We start from the raw sequence: 19,244 nt of genomic DNA, 5'->3' as shown, positions 1-19,244 counted from the left end.
CCAAATTAGGGTTTATAATATCGATTGGTTTAGGGATTTATAAACTGATTTGGTTAATGTTTTCACAATTCGGATTTGTTTTATAAGTTTTCATAAACCGGTTTAGATTAGGGTTTAATAAATCGGATATGGTTTAAAGGGTTTCATAATCCGATTCGGTTTGGGGTTTTATACAAGTTTTAAATTTCATGAACTTTAGGGTTTGTTTATTAAACAAATTTATTATATCAAATCTAGCAACCTAATGATTCAATCAACCAGGGTATACGAGTTCTCTAAAGTTCTAATTTCAACCTCAAACATTTTTCATAAAAAATCGGATCAATCAAAATTAGGGTTTGATGACTTACTTTTGGATTAACTCGATTCGCTCCTTGGTTCCTTTGAAAATATTAACCTCAATTGATCTTACTGGGATCCTTTTTTTCCTTACACAAATTTATCAAAAAGAGTTAGTAAGATCAAAGATAATCGGCTGTACACAAAACTAGAGAGAGAAGTTTGCAGCCTTAAGTTTATTTCTGATTTTGACGGCGCGGCTTGTAGCTGTCGTAGAGAACGCGTCTGATCACGGATTGAACTGAGGTCTGCGGCGTTGGATTCTCCTCTTCAATAGCTTCAAATTGATATGTCGCACGTCTTCTGGGTCATTACGGTTTGGGAGAACGATCGATTTGAAATTGAGTCAAAATTTGGGTTCTTGAGCAATTGACGGCGCACACTAAAACAGAGCGTGGCGGTGCGTCTCAGATCTGAGTCGTCACGGTTTGGAAGTTACGGCGGTTTGAAGGTCGCGCCAGAATTAGGGTTTTCTAGAGTTTTTGGATCAAAACGGGAAAACGGGTTTTAAGTTTAGAGTTTTGGTTTTGAGGCTCGTGGCTTGGAGGCTATCGTGCTGATAACGTTTTGTGAATGTGTGTCTTATTAATGTCGAATATGGGCTCCTTATATAGGGAGTTACAATGTCTGAAACCCTAATGGGTCAGTTACAAGATGGACCACTAATGGACCAAAACCTAGTAAGTATCTTTTGGATAAACATACATCTCAACCAGTCAGTTCATAACATTTTCCTTTTAATAACACGTGTTTACAGATGAAGGTTAAAGATTCATCGACTATTTGCAGAATTTTCTCTTTCGTGATTGATGCTTTCTCCTTCTTCAATAATCTCCACGCTTAATTTTACTGCAATTTAACCTTCTTCCAGACAATCAAAACCAGGAAGCGAAGCTCATTTAGAACCATCATGAAGACTTCAACCCAGAAAGAGATAATTGCCAAACTGTTTAGGTTATACCAAATTGAAAGCGGTTAGAGTTGATATATAATTAGACAGTTATGGCATAAAAAGTAACATTTCATGAAAAGTTGAGCGTAAATAATAGGAATGATTTTAAATTAAGGCAAATTGCATCTGATATACAAGAAAAAAAAATTATTTAGGTGAACGGTAATGTACTGTTTCACCTTTCATATATACCGAAAGTGTCCCTATAGGTGAACGGTGCGGCGAACGCAGATCACATTCTTGTACGCGACGGAGAGGAGGTTTCGCTCCTGACGGTGAGCTCGTCGCCGTCGACAGCGGCAGAGACTTTCTCCATGAACTCCACCATCTCTTCCTAGCGCTCGTATTGCTCTGCGAGTTTGGCCATATGCACGAACTCCTCAAGTGCAGAAACCGCCATTTTTTCTTCCTTAAGAGATCTGAGAATCGGTTATAGGATGGATGAACGAATGAATGTGTGTGTGTGTGTGTGTGTGTTCGATGACGTCATCTAGATCGCGAGGATCATGAGGCCGAGATCTATTGCCAAGGAGCTGAGCGGGACCGTGAGGGAGATTCTCGGGACTTGCGTGTCGGTTGGGTATACGGTGGATGTGAAAGATCCGAAGCATATTCAGCAGGAGATTAAAGAGGATGAGGTTGAGATTCCTGGGAATTAATTAAAAAAAAAGGAAGAAGCTTGTGTCGTGTTCGGTTATTTCACTTTTGATTTTTTTTTGAGGTTTTAGCTTTCTATGTTTTAGTTAAGAACAAGAACACGTCAGTTTCGGTTTTATTGAATCTTATGCTATGCTTTTTGCTACTTTCGATGAGCACTTTGATCTATGAATCACAACCTTCGTTGGATTTGCTAAAAAAAAAAGAGATACATGCGTTTTAGAGGAGGAGAGTGAAATCTAGAACATATAATGCAGGGGGACAATTATGACAATTCCATTTTTTTCTTCTATCTGGTTACCTAATTATCTTTTTTTTCTGCATGATGTCCTAAATATTTTTTGTTTTTTGGTTTTCCAGCAAATTTGGCCTTAAATTAATAATATTGATTTTGCCCAGGATACTATTTTATATATTTTAGTCATGTAGTTGCACAAAAAAAAAGATATTTTAGTCATGGTCTCTCTTACGACTGCATGACATTTCCACCACACAACCAAACATAATCATTAATTAGCGTTTAGGACTTATCTTACCCACATCCATCGTATGTTTATTATCTGTGGCATTTCTGGTCATTGCTAATCACAAAACAAAAACATAAAAATGGATAAAAGATGGAGTCTTCAAGGTATGTCTGCTCTTGTAACCGGTGGAGCCAGCGGAATCGGGTACCATTTTCTTCTCTGTTTGATCTATATCACCTCTTTTAACCTTTCTTTTTGATTCTGTTTAACATATAAATTTAAGGAACTGGAATGTCTAGGTATGCTATAGTAGAGGAATTAGCTAATTTTGGAGCAAAAATCCACGTATGTGACATATCTGAAACTCTGCTCAATCAAAGTTTAAGTGAATGGGAAAAGAAAGGGTTTCAAGTCAAAGGCTCAGTCTGTGATGTAACCTCACGTTCTGAGAGAGAAACATTGATACAAAATGTCTCCTCTCTGTTCGATGGTAAACTCAACATTCTTGTGAGTAAATGATCTTAATAAACAAGTAAGCAATTAAGCATATGCGTTAACGGAACTTTTCTAAAGAGAAATCTTCCTTTTGTTCATATAGGTAAATAACGTGGGAGTACTTCGCGGGAAGCCAACAATAAAATATGTGGCAGAAGATTTTCCTTACCATAGCTCAACGAACTTGGAAGCTGCTTTCCATTTTTGCCAGCTTTCACATCCCCTCTTAAAGTCTTCAGGCTATGGAAGCATCGTCTTCTTGTCCTCTGTTGCAGGGGTTGTATCATTTGAGTGTGGTTCCATTTATGGTCTAACAAAAGGTAATAACAGTTACTAAAAGATGCAGTTTGCAAGACTGGCTAATCAAGAGCTTTTTCTTTTTATGAGTTGTTGATTTTCTTTTATAGGAGCTCTGAACCAGCTAGCAAGAAATTTGGCATGTGAATGGGCAAAAGATGGCATAAGAGCGAACGCTGTTGCACCTAATGTTGTCAAGACTCGACAGTCTCAATCTGTAATAATAATAATAAATAATAAATAATTTACATACTGTATCTTGTTTTGTGAATTTAGCAAATGACTTCTTCTTATCATATCTCAATTTTGTTTCTTAAAGTATCTAGAGGACGTCAGTTTCAAGGAAGAATTGTTTTGTAGAACTCCACTTGGTCGTGCTGGAGAGCCAAATGAAGTTGCATCACTAGTGGTCTTCTTGTGTCTACCTGCAGCTTCCTATATCACTGGTCAAACCATTTGTGTTGATGGAGGCCTCACGGTTAACGGTTTCTCCTATCAGTCACAGGCTTGAAAATGGCCTTTTCGCGTTTTTAACTGTCTTTAAACTTGAATAAGAACATCATGATGTGAGTGTGTATACGAAATCATAAAGGTGTTCACAGTTCCATTGTGGGTAAACTCATCTTGCATAGATAAATGATTCTGTTACAGCATGTCTCTCTCATCCTTTGGAACCTGCGGTTCTGTTAGTTTATTTGCTTCAGAAATAGAGAAGCATGCTTCATTACTGATTTTTTTGAATGAATTTCAAATTTATTCAACCAAAAACCATTTTTTAACAATAAATACATCTTAGTTTTTTTATAGGGAAATTGCATTGCATACACATAGCAACACAAAAAAAACAAGTTTATAACCATAACAACTTCTTGGTTATGATATTCTTTATATAATATGTATAAAGACAAAAAATACCCTTCATTCTACTATTTCATTTTCACTCTCACTTCCATCGTTCATCACTTCATCTTATTCTTCTGAAACTATTTTTTTCGAGAATGATTTTTGTTCTCTTTCTTTTGTCTCATGATCATTTATAAGTTTTATGAAATTCTTGGAAAGTGATACTTCTCATGCTGTGTAATCATCTGGTCCAATAATTATGTTTGATCACATTTCTTCATATATTTGTTTGGGTTTACATTTTTAATACTTCGATATATGTGGACTAAAAACAGAGGATGCGTAAGAACTAATGGAGAAGATGAACAGTAAATATTGTGTTGTACTATTCCATTTGATAAATATAGAATAGTACAACACAATGTACTATAACATCATCTCCACTCCTCCTCCTCTTTTTCCTCTTCCTCTTACATCATCTCCACTCCTCCTCCTCCCCGTGCACGCAACTCTCACAGAAGCTTTCCTTCGTGTCATAACACATACATTTATGGTGACATTCTCAAGTTGTTATGTTAACTTTGACCCTCTCAATTGGTTAGACACTGTGTACATATTAAAAATAAAAGTTTATGTGGTTGTGTCGAGTATTCCATATTCAAACTATCATATTAACTTTGACCCTCCCAATTGGTTAAACTGCTCTAATTTTCTTCATAATCTATATCCCATATCATACGTCATATATTCCATACTATTTTAAATTACACTATAGTATGATAAATTTTATTTTCTCTTCTTTTGTAATTTACATCTCCTTCTCTACCTCATAATTCTTCTTACTCACTACTTGATCAGTTACACTGTTTTGTTCTCTAACACTGTTGCCATTCATCATATCTATCTCTAAAGAAACTTTAAAGAATTTCATATATACAAATTTTATGGGTGTATCGAGTATTCCATACCATAATATGTATAGTATAGTCACGTAATGGATAAAAGTTTGGGTTTAGGGTTTAGGGTTTAAGATTAGGGTTTGGGTTTACGGTATATGGTTTGGGTTTAGGGTATATGGTTGGGTTTAGGGTATATGGTTTGGGTTTAGGGTTCATAGTTTGGATTTAGGGTTTATAGTTCAGGGTTTAGGTTTAGGGTATATGATTTGGGTTTAGAATTTTAGATTTGGGTTTAGGATATATGAATTTGTGTTTGTTTATTTGTCTTTACCTATACTATATGATTTGAGTTTAGATTTAGGGTTTCTCTCTCTCTCTCTCAATTTATCATATTATACTCTATTTTAAATTACAGTATACAATGATACGTTTCTTTTTCTCTTCTTTTGCACTTTGTATCTTCTTCTCTACCTTTGGATTCTTCTTACTCACTACTTGATCAGTTACATTATTTTGTTTTCCAACACCATCGCCACTCATCGGCTCTTTCTCTAAAGAAATTTTAGAGAATTTCTTATATAGAAAGTTTGTGGGTGTGTCGAGTTTTCCATACCATAGTATGTATAACATAGTCATGTAATGATAATGGTTTGAGTTTAGGGTTTAGTGTTTAGGATTAGGGTTTGGGTTTAGGATACATGGTTTGGGTATATGGTTTGGGTTTAGGGTTTTGGTTTGGGTTTAGTGTTCAGAATTTGGGTTTAGGGTTTATGGTTTAGTGTTTGGGTTTAGGGTATATGGTTTGGGTTTAGGGTTTAGATTTGGGATTAAGATTTAGGTTTGGGTTTAGGGTTTAGAGTATATGGTTTGAGTTTAGGGTTTAGGTTTGGGTTTAAGATTTAAGATTTGAGTTTAGAGTTTAGGGTTTACATTTTATGTTTGGAATAATCTATTATATATCTATATTATATATAGAATAGTATATAATTTGAGCATTTGATAATACACAGACACGTTTTTCCATGTATGGATATATTTTTAATTGTGATAATCTTTCGACTATACTATATGTTATATAGTATAGTATTACAAATTCAGTTTTAGAGCTTCAAAATCAAACACACGCGCCTAAAAGGAGAATTTGGTCAAGATTGTGTGCTAATTGTCCCATCCACCATTTGCAACTGTAAAATGGTTATATGCTTGAGTTTTTCCTCCCTTATGTACATCTCACAAATTCCCCCTTTTTTATAACCCTAAGGCTTTTTTATATAAGTAAACATTATTCTGTATAGGAACTAATGGCACAGATGGCAACATGCGTACGGTCTTAATAATAATAAAAACATATAGATGAATAAATATATGTAGAACATTTTTGTTATTTCGGTACGGGTATAAAACATTCGAAGCCTACATTAGTTAAAGGTGTGGTTTCTTCAAGTTTTTTTTATCTCCATCAAGTTGTTAGCCATTTTTGCATCGTCTCATCATATTGAATTTTGGGTACAGAATCCCGAATCGAAGTTAAAAGGAATCTTTACTAATATATAAAGCATATCCCATCTGACTTAATACACCTATATTTAGCGGAAAAAAACAAAATTTAATGTATCTATTTCTCTAAACAACATAATGTTTTCAAGGAAACCCATGATTTTATCATTTTGCAGATCAAATGGCACCAGATTTGCAACTTCAAGCGAATTGATGATTTTTTCGAGAAACATAGTAAAATCACATAAATCGTAAACCAATCCAAAAGTGACATAAAAACACGATATAGCTCACTTACGACTTAGAATATTAAGCGGCCCTGTTTCAATGGCGGTTTACTTTGCTTGAAAAATATAACAGAATATTAAAATAGGATAATAAAAAAGACAGTATAATGGAAGATTTGTGGAGAGGATAAACTAGAATCCTCACAAATAAGGAAAAATAAAAAAATGTTAGATATGAATCTGTGGGGAAAAGAAAACATGTGAGAATTATATAAGACAAAAGAAAGGGGGAAAAACTTAGCTACAAACTCTTTACAACTATAACTTTAAGTTTTTTTTTTGTTTTTAATAAAATGAGCTGCGACTCACATAGTTTTCTTGACATATGCGGTTATGTTAGGAACTTGGATAGGTTTACTGCCTTTGTTATTAGATGTTCGTTGTAATCTCGCTTCCAGACAAATATAATGTACGATTTATAGATGATCATGATCCCACCCTTTTGATTAGTCCTTTGCTAACTAGAGATCTAGCAAAGACAATACTTTGCTGGCCATATGACGGTGAGTATGATCTGATCAGTTCCAGGATGATGCATTTCTGAAGAACCGTATTTTAAAAACTCAAGAGAATAATATATTCGGCTGATCAATCAGTCGCCAAAATTGCTTTGCGAGCATAGCCGTATTGAAAATCTTTGAGGTCTTTAAACCCCAAATCTTCTTCATCCTTATGATTACATAATTGTCTCAAGATTTCTAGTGTATGCCTTTCGTGCTTCCCCTAATATACAATGTTTTGATCCTTGTTCCTGCTTATTACTTGCATCCTTCTTGTTTCCATTGTACCAACAATGAGTTTACACAAATATACCCTTTAGCTTGAGTTAATATTAGTGTTGTGAAGCAGGTTGTCAAATCTGGCATGTTATGGGCCAAGTCACTTTTATTAAAAAAATCTAATCTGCATAACTTCTAGAAAAATAAAATTTATACTGGCATTTTTCTGCCATAATTTCATATAACTGAGGACACTCGCCAAAAAATATAATAACAATAATATAATTATTTTAGTTATATAATAAGTATTTTTCCTTAAAATTTTAATATTTTTTATGTGACATATATATATATATATATATATATATATAATATATATATATATATCTATATATATAAAGTAGACTTTGATCTCTTCTTATGACATGTGGAACATATTTTTTGACATGTGTCATCTTTTTCTTCTTTTTATATTTTAGGTCCTTCTACTTTTAGATTACTACAATTTAGTTCATTATTTTCTAATTGTGCACTATCTAATCCTTCTCACACTAGCCATCATTTCTTGGTCACAAAAATGCAAGATGAATAAAGAAACTAGATCTTGACCCGCGCAACCGCGCAGATGTTATTTTCTATTTTATATGCATATATATTTATTTACATCTTTAGTGGTATACATTTTTAATTTTAATCATATATTTAAATGTTTGTATAACTATTTCAAATAAAATAATTTATAGTTTATATGTTCTTATAATCAATTATTTAAAAATCGTCACATGTCTTTGTTGTTTTTTTATATATTCATCTTATTCTATTTGCATTTAGTTATTAAACATATTAATATGTGCTTGAAAAAATATATTTGAAAATTATTTTTTTATTTAGTTTATGTTAATTTTTTACCCGACCTTCAAAACTGGATTTATTTTAACAATATTTTGATGTTTATTCATTTTACATAATATATTATTGCATATATATAAGTTTAAGATATGTTAATTTTAATATATGTGTTATATAGTCTCCTAATTTTAAGCCATTGTGTCATCATATTACATTTTAACATAATATTTTATATTTGTGAAAATTAAATTTATCAGTTTATCAATTTTATAATTTATCATATTTTATATAATATTTTTAATACGATTGATTATGATTATAAAATAGATAAAAGTAGGATATAATTTTTATTTTTAATATTATAAATAATAACTGAATATATATTAATGCATATTAATAATTATTTGCTAATTACGAAATTAGTGAAAATATTTACATAAAGTTTTTTGAAAATTAAGATATTGTTAAAATATTTAGATCAACAAAATAATTTATTTTTAATATGATTGATTGTGATTATATAATAGATAAAAAGAGGATATAATATATATTTTTCATTTTATAAATAATAACAGAATATATATATATATATAATATATATGTATACTAATATTTCAAAATTTTTATTACGAAATTAGTGAAAAGATTTACATATAATTTTTGCAAATTAAGATCTTGTTAAGATATTTTAACTGATTTTTAAACTGATTTTTCGAAAATTTTAATATATAAATTTTAGATTTAAAGATTTCCAAAAGATCTTATGATTAAAGTAGTTCAAAGATTATATAAATTATTAGTGTTATTAAAATACATTTAATAAAATTTCTTAAGGATGGCCAACTTAAAAATCACACATGGAATGAAGTTGTGACTTCTATTTTAATATAATAGATAAGTAAAATAATGTAAATATATTTAAATATTTAATTTATTCACAACTAAAAATAACGTATTTTATTATATTTTACTATTTTTATTATTTCATTTACAAATTATATAATTATTTTAATGTTAACCAAACTAAGAAAAATAAACTTGAGCACAACACATAATCAAAAATAAAATCTTCATAATCATAGAGAAAAGCAAAATACCAATGTAATACAAACTCAATAAAAGTCTTGAACTGAAAATAGATGAAATGAAGACTAACTTACCTCATTTTATCATAGAGTGTTTTGGCCTGAACAAGCAGAAGTTAGAAGAAATAGAAAGATAAACGCTGAGACAAAGCAATCCCTCAAACACAAAAGAACACGATCAGTGACCAACATAAAAAAAAAACCAAAAAGCAGGTTAGAAGAAAAATCATCAGTCTGAGAAGAATAATCAGCAGATGGCCAAAATCGCCACGAAGCAAGAAGACATATGTCTAACGTACCATAAGCACAATCACCAGCTAAGAGGTAAGAATCACCTCACAAACGAAACCAACACAAACAAGAGACACATGCCAGCGAAGAAACACAAAGCAGTGGATAGATAGACGAAAGTTACAAGAGACTAACTTCGCACGCTTATACTAAGAGAAGCAGAGGAATAAGAGAAACAACCTAAAGGAGGGAGAATGGAAGCCAACCTCCCGAAAACCAAGCCCAAGCTTGAGACCAGAAACAACGTTCCAAACCTATAAAAGATACACGAATGAAAACACTATCTACACTTGGAGTGGCAAACATGGCGAAAGAGAGAGCCACATAGACGCGAGAATTGATGAAATCTGCAACGAGACGAGATAAAAGATAAGGGTAGACGAAACGAAATCTGCAAATCATGGAGCTGTTTTCGAACTATAAAAGAGAACATAAAAGTCAGATCACCAAAGTTCAGATCTTGAAAACCAACACGAGCATGGACTACCGACGGTAAGTCAACAACAAGGAAAACAACATCAAAAACGACAAAACTCTTACCCAACCTAAGGAGATGCACTTCCTAACATAAACCAAAGCCAACCATGAGAAACAACCACACAACTGGGAGTTTATAAACCCGGTCTATAACAAATACCGGATGATCTCACATGAGAAAAAGTGATGAAGAACAAAAACACGAAGGTGAGACTTTTCCAGTTGATGGTGAGAAGCACAACAAACCGAAAAAGTAAACGGAATACATAGATGGTGATGGATCAATGTAAAAATATGGAAAAATGGCACAAAGCATCTTAAAATAATAATGTTAAAATAATTGAAAATAAATAAATATAATTTTAATTGTTGGAAATGTTAATCTTAAAATCAAAAAATTACCTAATCAACATATGCCTATATACAAGGTTACTGAAATTCAATATGATTTGTATCATATGCTCACTTCACTACTAATACATACTATACTATACTCACAACGACACACTATTGAAAAAAACAAACACAAAATATATTAATTATCACATATTACTATATAACACAATAAAAACACCAAATAATGCTATAAACAAATAAAGAACCACATAATTACATTATTTAAAAATCATAGTTAACAACAATCTCTATAATATTATTTGAGAAGTCAGTTTCTTATGTGTCGCGCTCACGTTAATTCTCACGATGGTTGATTACACGAATACACTTAATGAATTAATCTTAGCTATACCAAAATTATCATACTAAAAAAATTTTAGTTTCCTTTTTATTAATAAAGCTTTAATTATCCTTTTTATTATAGTTTATTTATTTTATCAACCCATATAAATAAAAAAGGAAATATCTATAAAATATATATAGATTTTTTATATACAAAAACGAATTTATTTTTTCTTAATTTATATTTTCCCTAAAAACATAAATAAAAAAGTGAATATCTAATAATTTCAAAAAATATATAGGTGTATATATATATAATTTAAAAAATAAAATAGTTAAGATAATTTTTAAGAAAAATATATTTTATAATGATTATTTTTTTGATTAAATGATTTAAAGAAAAATTAATTTCAAAACAATGTAAAGTGATCATCTAATATCATTAAGAAAATTTATAAATTAAATAATTAAAATTTTACCTAATTTTCATTGATAAAATTATAAAATGTATTCGCAATTCTTAAACAAGTTATGATTTACCAATTATTAGGAATTAGTTGTCTTATAAATATTCATATATATATATACATGAATTTTCAAATATTATAAAATATGTTCATGAATGCAACTACAACATTTTCTGTGTGTTTCTATCTTTAAAAAAATAAACTTACCAAATTTTATAAGATTTATAAAATGTATTTAGAAATATAAAAGGATGAACGGAACTAAATTAAGCTAAAAATAGTAATCCAATTATAATCTTATTAAAGTTAAAAAAAAAAACAGTTGTTCAATTTGAAATAATATATGCGAAAACATACCCACAATGAAAACTTGAACTGTCCAAATATTAAGTTTGAAATAAGATACCTAATTAAGATGAAAACATATGTATTAACAATTATTATGATTTGATTATCTTATAAGTATTTATTCTCGTGCATGAGCACAGGAGAATCACCTAGTAAAATAATATTCCGCGTGAAGCACGGACACGCCTCTAGTCTATCTATCTTATCTTATATAATAAAGTTGAAGTATTTTCATTTTCCCGCTGCCACGTCACCAAAAAGGTGGAGGGATTTCTTGACACGTGTCGACTTATCAGAGTACTTCTGATTTTTTTTGCTTCCTGCTGGATCAATTATTCTTTTTTATTTTATCGGGCTTTTATTTTATTTGCAGATTAGGTCCAAACCTCAAGCCAGGTGGGAAGCTTCTCTCGTTTGGGCCTAGTTTCTCTCTCTCGAAAAATAAATTTCTTTTTGGGAGTGGAGCGTTAGCGGTGCTTTTTACGGTGACTCACCATCCACGAGTCAAGTAAAGGAGCCTTTTTCTGATCAATCTTTAAGGTTATCGAGGGTTTGTTCATACAACTCAGTCGGTGTACAACAAAATTTCCAGAAAATTGTCGGTGTTGAAGAAATTGTGCAAGCTTACCACGGAGTGTCACGATGTCGTTCGAAATGGATAAAGCTATGATGGAATTATCTCTCTATGAGGAGGATAAGCCCTTCAATATGCCAAACCTACCGCAGTTTAAATCGTCAAAAAGGAATGCTAGAAGTCTAATTGGAAGGATACTTAATCCAGAGTGCCAGAAGATGGCAAATCTGATCCTTGACATGCCGAGGAAGTGGCAGAAGCGGGGAAGAGTCAAAGGAATCGCCTTATCGAAGGAGCGGTTTCAGTTTATTTTCGATCATGAGCATGATTTGGTTGAAATCCTTGAGAAAGGGGTTCACACTTTCAATGATTGGACGCTAGCCATTGATCGATGGGTTGAAATACCTCCCCCAGATTATCTTCGTTTTATTCCTATCTGGGTTCAAATTCGTAATATGCCGGTGAATTACTATACAGAGGAGTCGATTACGGCTTTGGGGGACTTGATTGGTGAAGTTAAGATGGTCGCGTTAGATCCAGAGAGGTCACAAACTCAGGAATACGTGAGGGTTCTGGTTCGCTTTGATGTGACGAGACCGTTAAGGAAGTCAAAGGTGGTGAATCTACCTGAAGGAGGATCAACAGTGGTATATTTTAACTATGAGCGGATTCAGAAGAGATGCTATGAATGTCAGCGACTCAATCACGCAAAGGATCTCTGTCCTTTACTGGTTCGTAAGCGACAGGAGCAAGCACAGGAAAGACGTCAAAAGATCCTCATGGAAAAATCAGCTGGGAAGCAAATACTTTCCGAAGATGATCCTCTTTTTGGGGTACTTAATGAAGAACAAGTTGGGCTCTGTAAAGAAACGGGTAGAAGGAAAATCTCGCCGGAAGTGTTGGATGAGATGAGGCGTTATATGCTCACTGGCAAGGAAGAAGAGAAATCTCTTATGATAGACATGGTGAGAACGTCTGTCGCAGAAGCGGAAAGAGACCCCCTTACTCAGAAGACTATGCTGCGTTTGGAGTCTAAACCGGTGTTTACTAAGGATCTTGATATTGGAAGAGGGCTGGTTTATGACTTTGATCTGAATAAAGATGGTGAGAACATAATAGAGCATGATTGTGGAGGAGAGAAACTTATGATGGCAGCCATCAAAGCTAACAAGAGCGTAGCTTCGAGTGATCATGGAGATGGAGTGAAGCGGGCAGCGGGCAATAGTAGCAGCAGGGAGCAGCGATCTGGTGTTTCAGGGGATCAACTCGGGCCTTCTAAAGATACAGAAAGTAAGACAAGGAGCAATGTACCTCTTCAGTTGGAGGGGAGCCCAACGGAATATGGTTCTGGTTTATTTTCGACTGGACCATCCGGGGCTTCTCCACAACAGGCGAAATCGAGAAGAAGGCCCTATGTAAAAAAGCGACAAGGGAGGTTGTCTGCAACCTCCAATGTCTTACAGGCGCTCTATGGGAATGAGGAGGACAGAGAGAAGGTGGGCTCGAAGAGAAGGCAAATGGAGGCAGAGTCGTCAGGACATAAAAGTGCTCAACGCAAAGAAGTTAAGGTGATCCCGCATGAGGGATCGCCGCGGTTTTAATGAGCATCATTAGTTGGAATTGTCAGGGAGTGGGCAAGCCTCAGGACCTGACAATTCCCCGGCTACGGGAAATGCGTAAAAAACATTTCCCGGAGGTGCTCTTTTTGATGGAAACTATGAACTGTAGAAACATTTTGGTGGACTTACAAGTTTGGTTAGGCTACGACCGGGTGTTTACAGTAGAACCGGTTGGTCATGCGGGGGGCTTGGCTGTTTTTTACAAGAAGTCTGTAAATATTAAGTTTCTAGTGGTACATAAGAACTTAATCGACTGTATAATTCAGTATGGTGATCTTTCCTTTTATGCGTCTTGTGTATATGGGCCGTCGCATATCAGAAGTAGGGAGTCTTTGTGGGAAAGATTGAGTAGGATTGGTGTAAATAGAAGGGAGAGCTGGTGTGTGTTTGGTGACTTTAACAATATTCTACACAATGGGGAGAAAATTGGAGGTGTCTGGAGATCGGATGAATCTTTTCTGCCGTTCAACCAGATGATGGAAGCAGGACAGTTGGAAGAGTTGCCGAGTCATGGGAATTGTTTCACATGGGGAGGCAAAAGGAGTAACTATTGGATATACTCACGCCTTGATAGATGTTTTGGGAACAAAGAATGGTTCAGGCAGTTTCCTTGTGCAAATCAATCTTTTTTGGATAAGAGAGGGTCAGATCATCGGCCAGTGCTCATCAAACTCATCGAGGATCAGGAGTCGTATCGAGGATGGTTCAGATTCGATTGTAGATTCCTGGGAATCGATGGTATCCAAGAGAATGTGGTCAATGCATGGGAGTTTGGAAACATAAGAGGTACTGGCACTGTGTCTGCAAAATTAAAAGCATGTCGCCAAGCCTTGAGCAGATTAAAGAAGACAGCTAATATGAACTCAAGAGATAGAATTCAGCAAGCAGAGTTTGAACTGGAAAGAGAGCAGTCTTTGAATCGACCTTCCTTGGAGAATATTCATTTGCTGAAACAGGAATTGGTCCGAGCATATAGAGACGAGGAAACATTCTGGTGGCAAAAGAGCAAGGATAAATGGCTACATGGGGGAGATAGGAACACACGCTTCTTTCACAATTCAGTCAAGATGGCAAGGGCTCGCAATACAATTGATAAACTGGTCAATGCAGAGGGCGTAGAAGTATTCTCTGAGGCTGCTAAGGGTGAAGTGGCGATAGAGTTCTTCTCCAAGTTGTTCAAATCATCGAATCCTGCACCGTTTGAAACATGGTTTCAGGGTATGAGACCCCGGGTGTCTGAAGACATGAATCACCATCTGACAAAACCGTTCTAGCCTCTGAGATCAAAGAAGCAGTGTTCTCTATCAACCCCACTAAAGCTCCGGGGCCTGACGGAATGTCTGCCTTATTCTTTCAAAAGTTTTGGAGTGTCATCGAAGCCCAAGTCGTTCAGGAGGTCCAACTTTTCTTCACATCGGGAGTGTTGCCAAAAGAATGGAACTACACGCATCTGTGTTTAATACCAAAGATTCTGGATCCTAAATCTATGTCGGATCTCAGGCCGATCAATCTTTGCTCGGTAACTTACAAAATCATTTCCAAGATACTGGTGCAAAGACTCAAGCCTTTGATGCAGGCTTTGATCTCCCCGACGCAATCAGCTTTTGTCTCTGAGAGGATCATCTCAGATAACATCACCATAGCTCATGAAGTCCTTCACTCTTTAGAAACCCAAGCGCCTTTCTTGAATGAGTTTATGATGGTCAAGACCGATATGTCAAAGGCGTATGACCGGGTTGAATGGAGTTACCTCAGAGCACTTCTTGAAGCGATGGGGTTTGACCGTCGATGGATTGATTGGATCCTATTGTGTGTATCGACGGTTACATACTCTGTTCTAATTAACGATCAACCACATGGGCTTATCACACCTCAGCGGGGATTAAGACAAGGAGACCCGTTGTCTCCTTTTCTATTTGTTTTATGTGCTGAAGGTCTCACTCATCTCATATGTAAAGCCGAAGAGGATGGAACTCTTGAGGGGATCAAGTTTGGTACAAGCGGGCCATCTGTTAGTCACCTATTTTTTGTAGATGACTGCCTATTTGTATCCAAAGCAAATGAAGAACAGAGTGGATGTTTACTGAGCTTGCTCAAGAGATATGGAGATGTAACAGGACAGGTGATCAATCCCAGTAAATCATCTGTTACTTTTGGCAAGAAGATTACTGCGGAGACAAAAGCAATTGTGAAGAGCAGATTGGGTATCGAAGCGGAAGGTGGAAATGCAAAATATCTGGGACTGCCTGAAAGTTTGAAAGGATCCAAGGTACAGGTGTTTTCATATCTTAAAGAAAGGTTGAGCAAGAAAATCTCTGGCTGGCATGCGAGGACGTTATCTCAAGGTGGTAAGGAGGTGATGATAAAGTCTGTCGCTTATGCTTTACCTCTCTCAGCTATGTCATGTTATAAACTGCCAAAAACAGTGTGTAACAACATTACGAGCGCCATAGCAAGATTTTGGTGGAGCTCGGTGGAGCACAAAACTAAAATTCATTGGCTGAGTTGGGATAAAATGTGCTTATCCAAGGAACAGGGAGGCATGGGCTTTAAGGATCTCGAGTGTTTAAATCAAGCGATGCTGGCAAAACAAGCGTGGCGTTTGATACAGTTTGGAGACAGCTTAATGGCCAAGGTACTTAAAGGCAAGTACTATGAACATCATGATATAGTTACTGCTGCCTTGGGCTCGAAACCTTCATATGCGTGGCGGAGTATCTTACACGGTAGAGATCTATTGGTGAAAGGGCTCAAACACTCTGTGGGCAATGGAGAAAGCATCCATGTATGGTCAGAACCGTGGCTGGAAGATGAAGAAGGTATCTGTAGAGCACCATATAGAAAACAGAGATGCTTTGATGTCAATCTACGCGTCTCTCAGGTCATTGATCATCAAGCTCGACGATGGAATATGGGTGTTCTTCGGGACCTCTTTGTTCCCAATGATGTAAAGATACTCACGCGAAACCAGCCATCAGTATCTGACGAAGATTCTTGGGTATGGAAGCTTACGAGAGACGGAGTGTATTCTGTGAAAACATGGTATGAGTTGGCCTTCTCTATGCATAAACAAGAGCTGGTAGCGGCACATGCACTACAACCTTCTTTGAATCCGCTTAAGGAGCAAGTGTGGAGCCTCAAAGCACCGTCTAAACTTAAGGTTTTCATTTGGAAAGTCTTGTCGGATGCAATTGCAGTCAATGATTGTCTCCGATCTAGAGGGATCAGGTGTGATACAGTGTGTCAGATATGTGGTATGGAGGGAGAATCTGTGAACCATGTGTTGTTCACATGTACTCTAGCAAGAAAAATATGGGCTTTATCGGGATTTCCGTCTCCTCAAGGTGGTTTTGATGAGGGCTCTGTTTTCACTAACATGAGCTATTTGTTTGCTAATTCGAAAGATCGTCGTTGGGAGCCTGCAATCACAAGGAGTTTCCCTTGGATAATTTGGTACTTATGGAAGAACCGGAATTCCTTGCTTTTTGATGGCTTCTTATATGATGGGGAACAAGTGTGCGAGAAAGCTAAGGAGGAAGCTGAGTTATGGGGCGTAGCACAGACAATGGAAGGACGAAGTGAGGGTCCTGGTAGCTTTGAAGCCATTAGAAGGGAAGTGGCTTGGAGAAGGCCACCCAGAGGCACAGTTAAATGTAACATTGGCATGGAGTGGTCAAAGAAGAGAAAGAGTATGGGGGTAGCATGGGTTCTTCGCGATTCAAATGGAGTGGTCCTTCTGCACAGTCGTCGATCTTTTGGTTCGGTATGGACAAAAGGATGAGGCTTATTTTTTGAGTTTAGTATGGGCTGTCGAAAGTATGATCAGTCATGGGTGTTTGCGCGTGCACTTTGGTTTTGAAGGAAGGGTATTGGTCAATGCTCTAAATAGACCCAAGAGTTGGCCTTCCTTCAGGTTTGAAGTGAATGAAATCAAGCTGTTACTTAGGGATTTTTTGGATTGGCATATATACTTGGAGCCTGCACATGCCAATAGGGGAGCTCGTTTGATGGCTCACAGTGTTGTGGCTGGGAATCGGTTTCAATCTTATGTTGCCTCAGGACCACCACGTTGGCTTCAGTCTCTGTTTGATAGTGAAGCTAGCATAGTTGATGTGTAATTTCAGGGTGGTCGCTTTTGTAATAGGGATGAAGGCGCTTTGTTTGAAAGGCCATGTTTGTAATATTTCTACATATATATAATGAACTCTTCAGTGGAAAAAAAAAAAAAGGTCCAAACCTCAAGCCCAAGCTTCAACACACAAGTCACGAACCCACATGGGATAGGTCATCCTCTTCATCTTCCTCTTGCATGGCGACCATGACGATGAAATCCCACGAAAGCTTAGATTGACGTTCCGATCTACATACATAACGTCTTCACCAGCCATAACTCAGATATTTTCTCCGCGTTACACGTAGTTAATCTCTCCTCCCACTTGAAGCATTCAATCGATCTCTTCGTATCCTACCGTAATCAACTGAACCTACGTCTATAAATATCGCATCGGACCTACCTTTGTGTATGAGAAATTTTAGGGTTAGTTTCTCATATCCTGTCAAGTAAGTTAAGGATTTCACCTTCGATGAAAATCATCGATCATCCCTTTGATGAGAAAGTGTTGGGTTTCATCAAGAGATATAAATGTGTCTTTTGTCTTGGTACGTCATTGTTCCTTTTGATGTTTTTTTTTTTAATTTATGCTTCCCAACTATGATTGTTTGATTCTTTGTGTTCGATGTGACTCGGTTGCTTGCATTGATCACAGAGATACACCAGAACAACCTGCAAGGATTTGCAAACTCGAGAAAAATGAAGAAGCCATATGGGTAAGTAGAAATTCTGGAGTGTCTATATGATTCAAGGATCTTAGAGTCTCTTCATAAGGCCTGCTTAGTTTACTCAAAGATTCATCTATTCATACTAACTGTCTAATACTTCTTCACAGTGGAGTGCTGCATTCTGCCTTCGGATGGGTCCAGAAAAAGAATGTTTGGAGGTATGTCTCTGCATCTAAAAACTAAAGGATCTATAGTTGATGGCTCTCTCTATCCGTAAGTGTCAATTAATCTTTCTTTCTCTCTCTGATGCTAATAAGACCCTTTTAGGTTTATCATCTTATTAAGATTCTCGATTTCTGTTTCAAGTCTATGTCTTCTTCTTTTCAAGGTTTTGTTTTGTCTCAAGGTGTTAATGGTGTAATTGAATTTGCTTAGTCTTCTGTTTTCATTTTGTTTCTAGAATCATTATCTCTTTAAATAGTATGACCACACTGTTTTTAGCTCTTCATTGCTAGATTCTTTAATTGTGATGTTAGTTTGTGTTTTCATATTCTGCAGTTTTGATATGTTGTCTCTGATCTTACACGGTTTCTTTAAGCTTCATGCTTCTTATCCCTTTTGGTAT

General features: G+C 35.5%; 3 protein-coding genes across 4 annotated transcripts in view; all 3 read left to right on the top strand.

The window, feature by feature from the left end:
• Positions 1–1,950, top strand: part of LOC130509978 (60S ribosomal protein L12-like) — a 2,169-nt gene extending 219 nt beyond the window's left edge. The window contains exons 2-4 of the mRNA XM_057006316.1: positions 954–1,019; positions 1,501–1,566; positions 1,786–1,950. Of these exons, the coding sequence (XP_056862296.1) occupies positions 954–1,019; positions 1,501–1,566; positions 1,786–1,950 (297 nt within the window). The remainder of the gene's footprint in view (positions 1–953; positions 1,020–1,500; positions 1,567–1,785) is intronic.
• Positions 1,951–2,454: 504 nt separating this feature from the next.
• Positions 2,455–3,860, top strand: LOC108846955 (tropinone reductase homolog At2g29320). Of its 2 annotated transcripts, none has more exons than XM_018620130.2 (5): positions 2,455–2,619; positions 2,715–2,922; positions 3,014–3,230; positions 3,318–3,424; positions 3,527–3,860. In XM_018620130.2, exons 1-5 carry the CDS (start codon positions 2,555–2,557, stop codon positions 3,716–3,718), a joined length of 789 nt encoding a protein of 262 aa, XP_018475632.2. In that variant the 5' UTR covers positions 2,455–2,554; the 3' UTR covers positions 3,719–3,860. The 2 variants fall into 2 exon arrangements, with proteins under 2 accessions (XP_018475632.2, XP_018475633.1); XM_018620131.2 differs by having other exon boundaries at positions 2,499–2,619; positions 2,699–2,922.
• Positions 3,861–12,289: 8,429 nt separating this feature from the next.
• On the top strand, positions 12,290–13,822 carry LOC130509977 (uncharacterized). The gene has a single exon (XM_057006315.1). It carries the CDS (start codon positions 12,290–12,292, stop codon positions 13,820–13,822), a length of 1,533 nt encoding a protein of 510 aa, XP_056862295.1.
• Positions 13,823–19,244: the final 5,422 nt, after the last annotated feature.

Source organism: Raphanus sativus, chromosome 3, assembly GCF_000801105.2.
Source record: "Raphanus sativus cultivar WK10039 chromosome 3, ASM80110v3, whole genome shotgun sequence".
In the NCBI taxonomy this organism is placed as follows: Eukaryota; Viridiplantae; Streptophyta; class Magnoliopsida; order Brassicales; family Brassicaceae; genus Raphanus; species Raphanus sativus.
Note: the sequence above shows the minus strand (reverse complement) of the source record. Positions and strands in the feature narration are given on the sequence as shown.

Bases quoted from the DNA above. Each gene is read 5' to 3' on its own strand.
- LOC130509977 (XM_057006315.1), top strand. From the start codon at position 12,290: ATGTCGTTCGAAATGGATAAAGCTATGATGGAATTATCTCTCTATGAG.
- LOC108846955 (XM_018620130.2), top strand. From the start codon at position 2,555: ATGGATAAAAGATGGAGTCTTCAAGGTATGTCTGCTCTTGTAACCGGT. The intron at 2,620-2,714 runs GTACCATTTTCT...TGGAATGTCTAG, and splicing joins GGTGGAGCCAGCGGAATCGG to GTATGCTATAGTAGAGGAAT. The intron at 2,923-3,013 runs GTGAGTAAATGA...TTGTTCATATAG, and splicing joins ATGGTAAACTCAACATTCTT to GTAAATAACGTGGGAGTACT.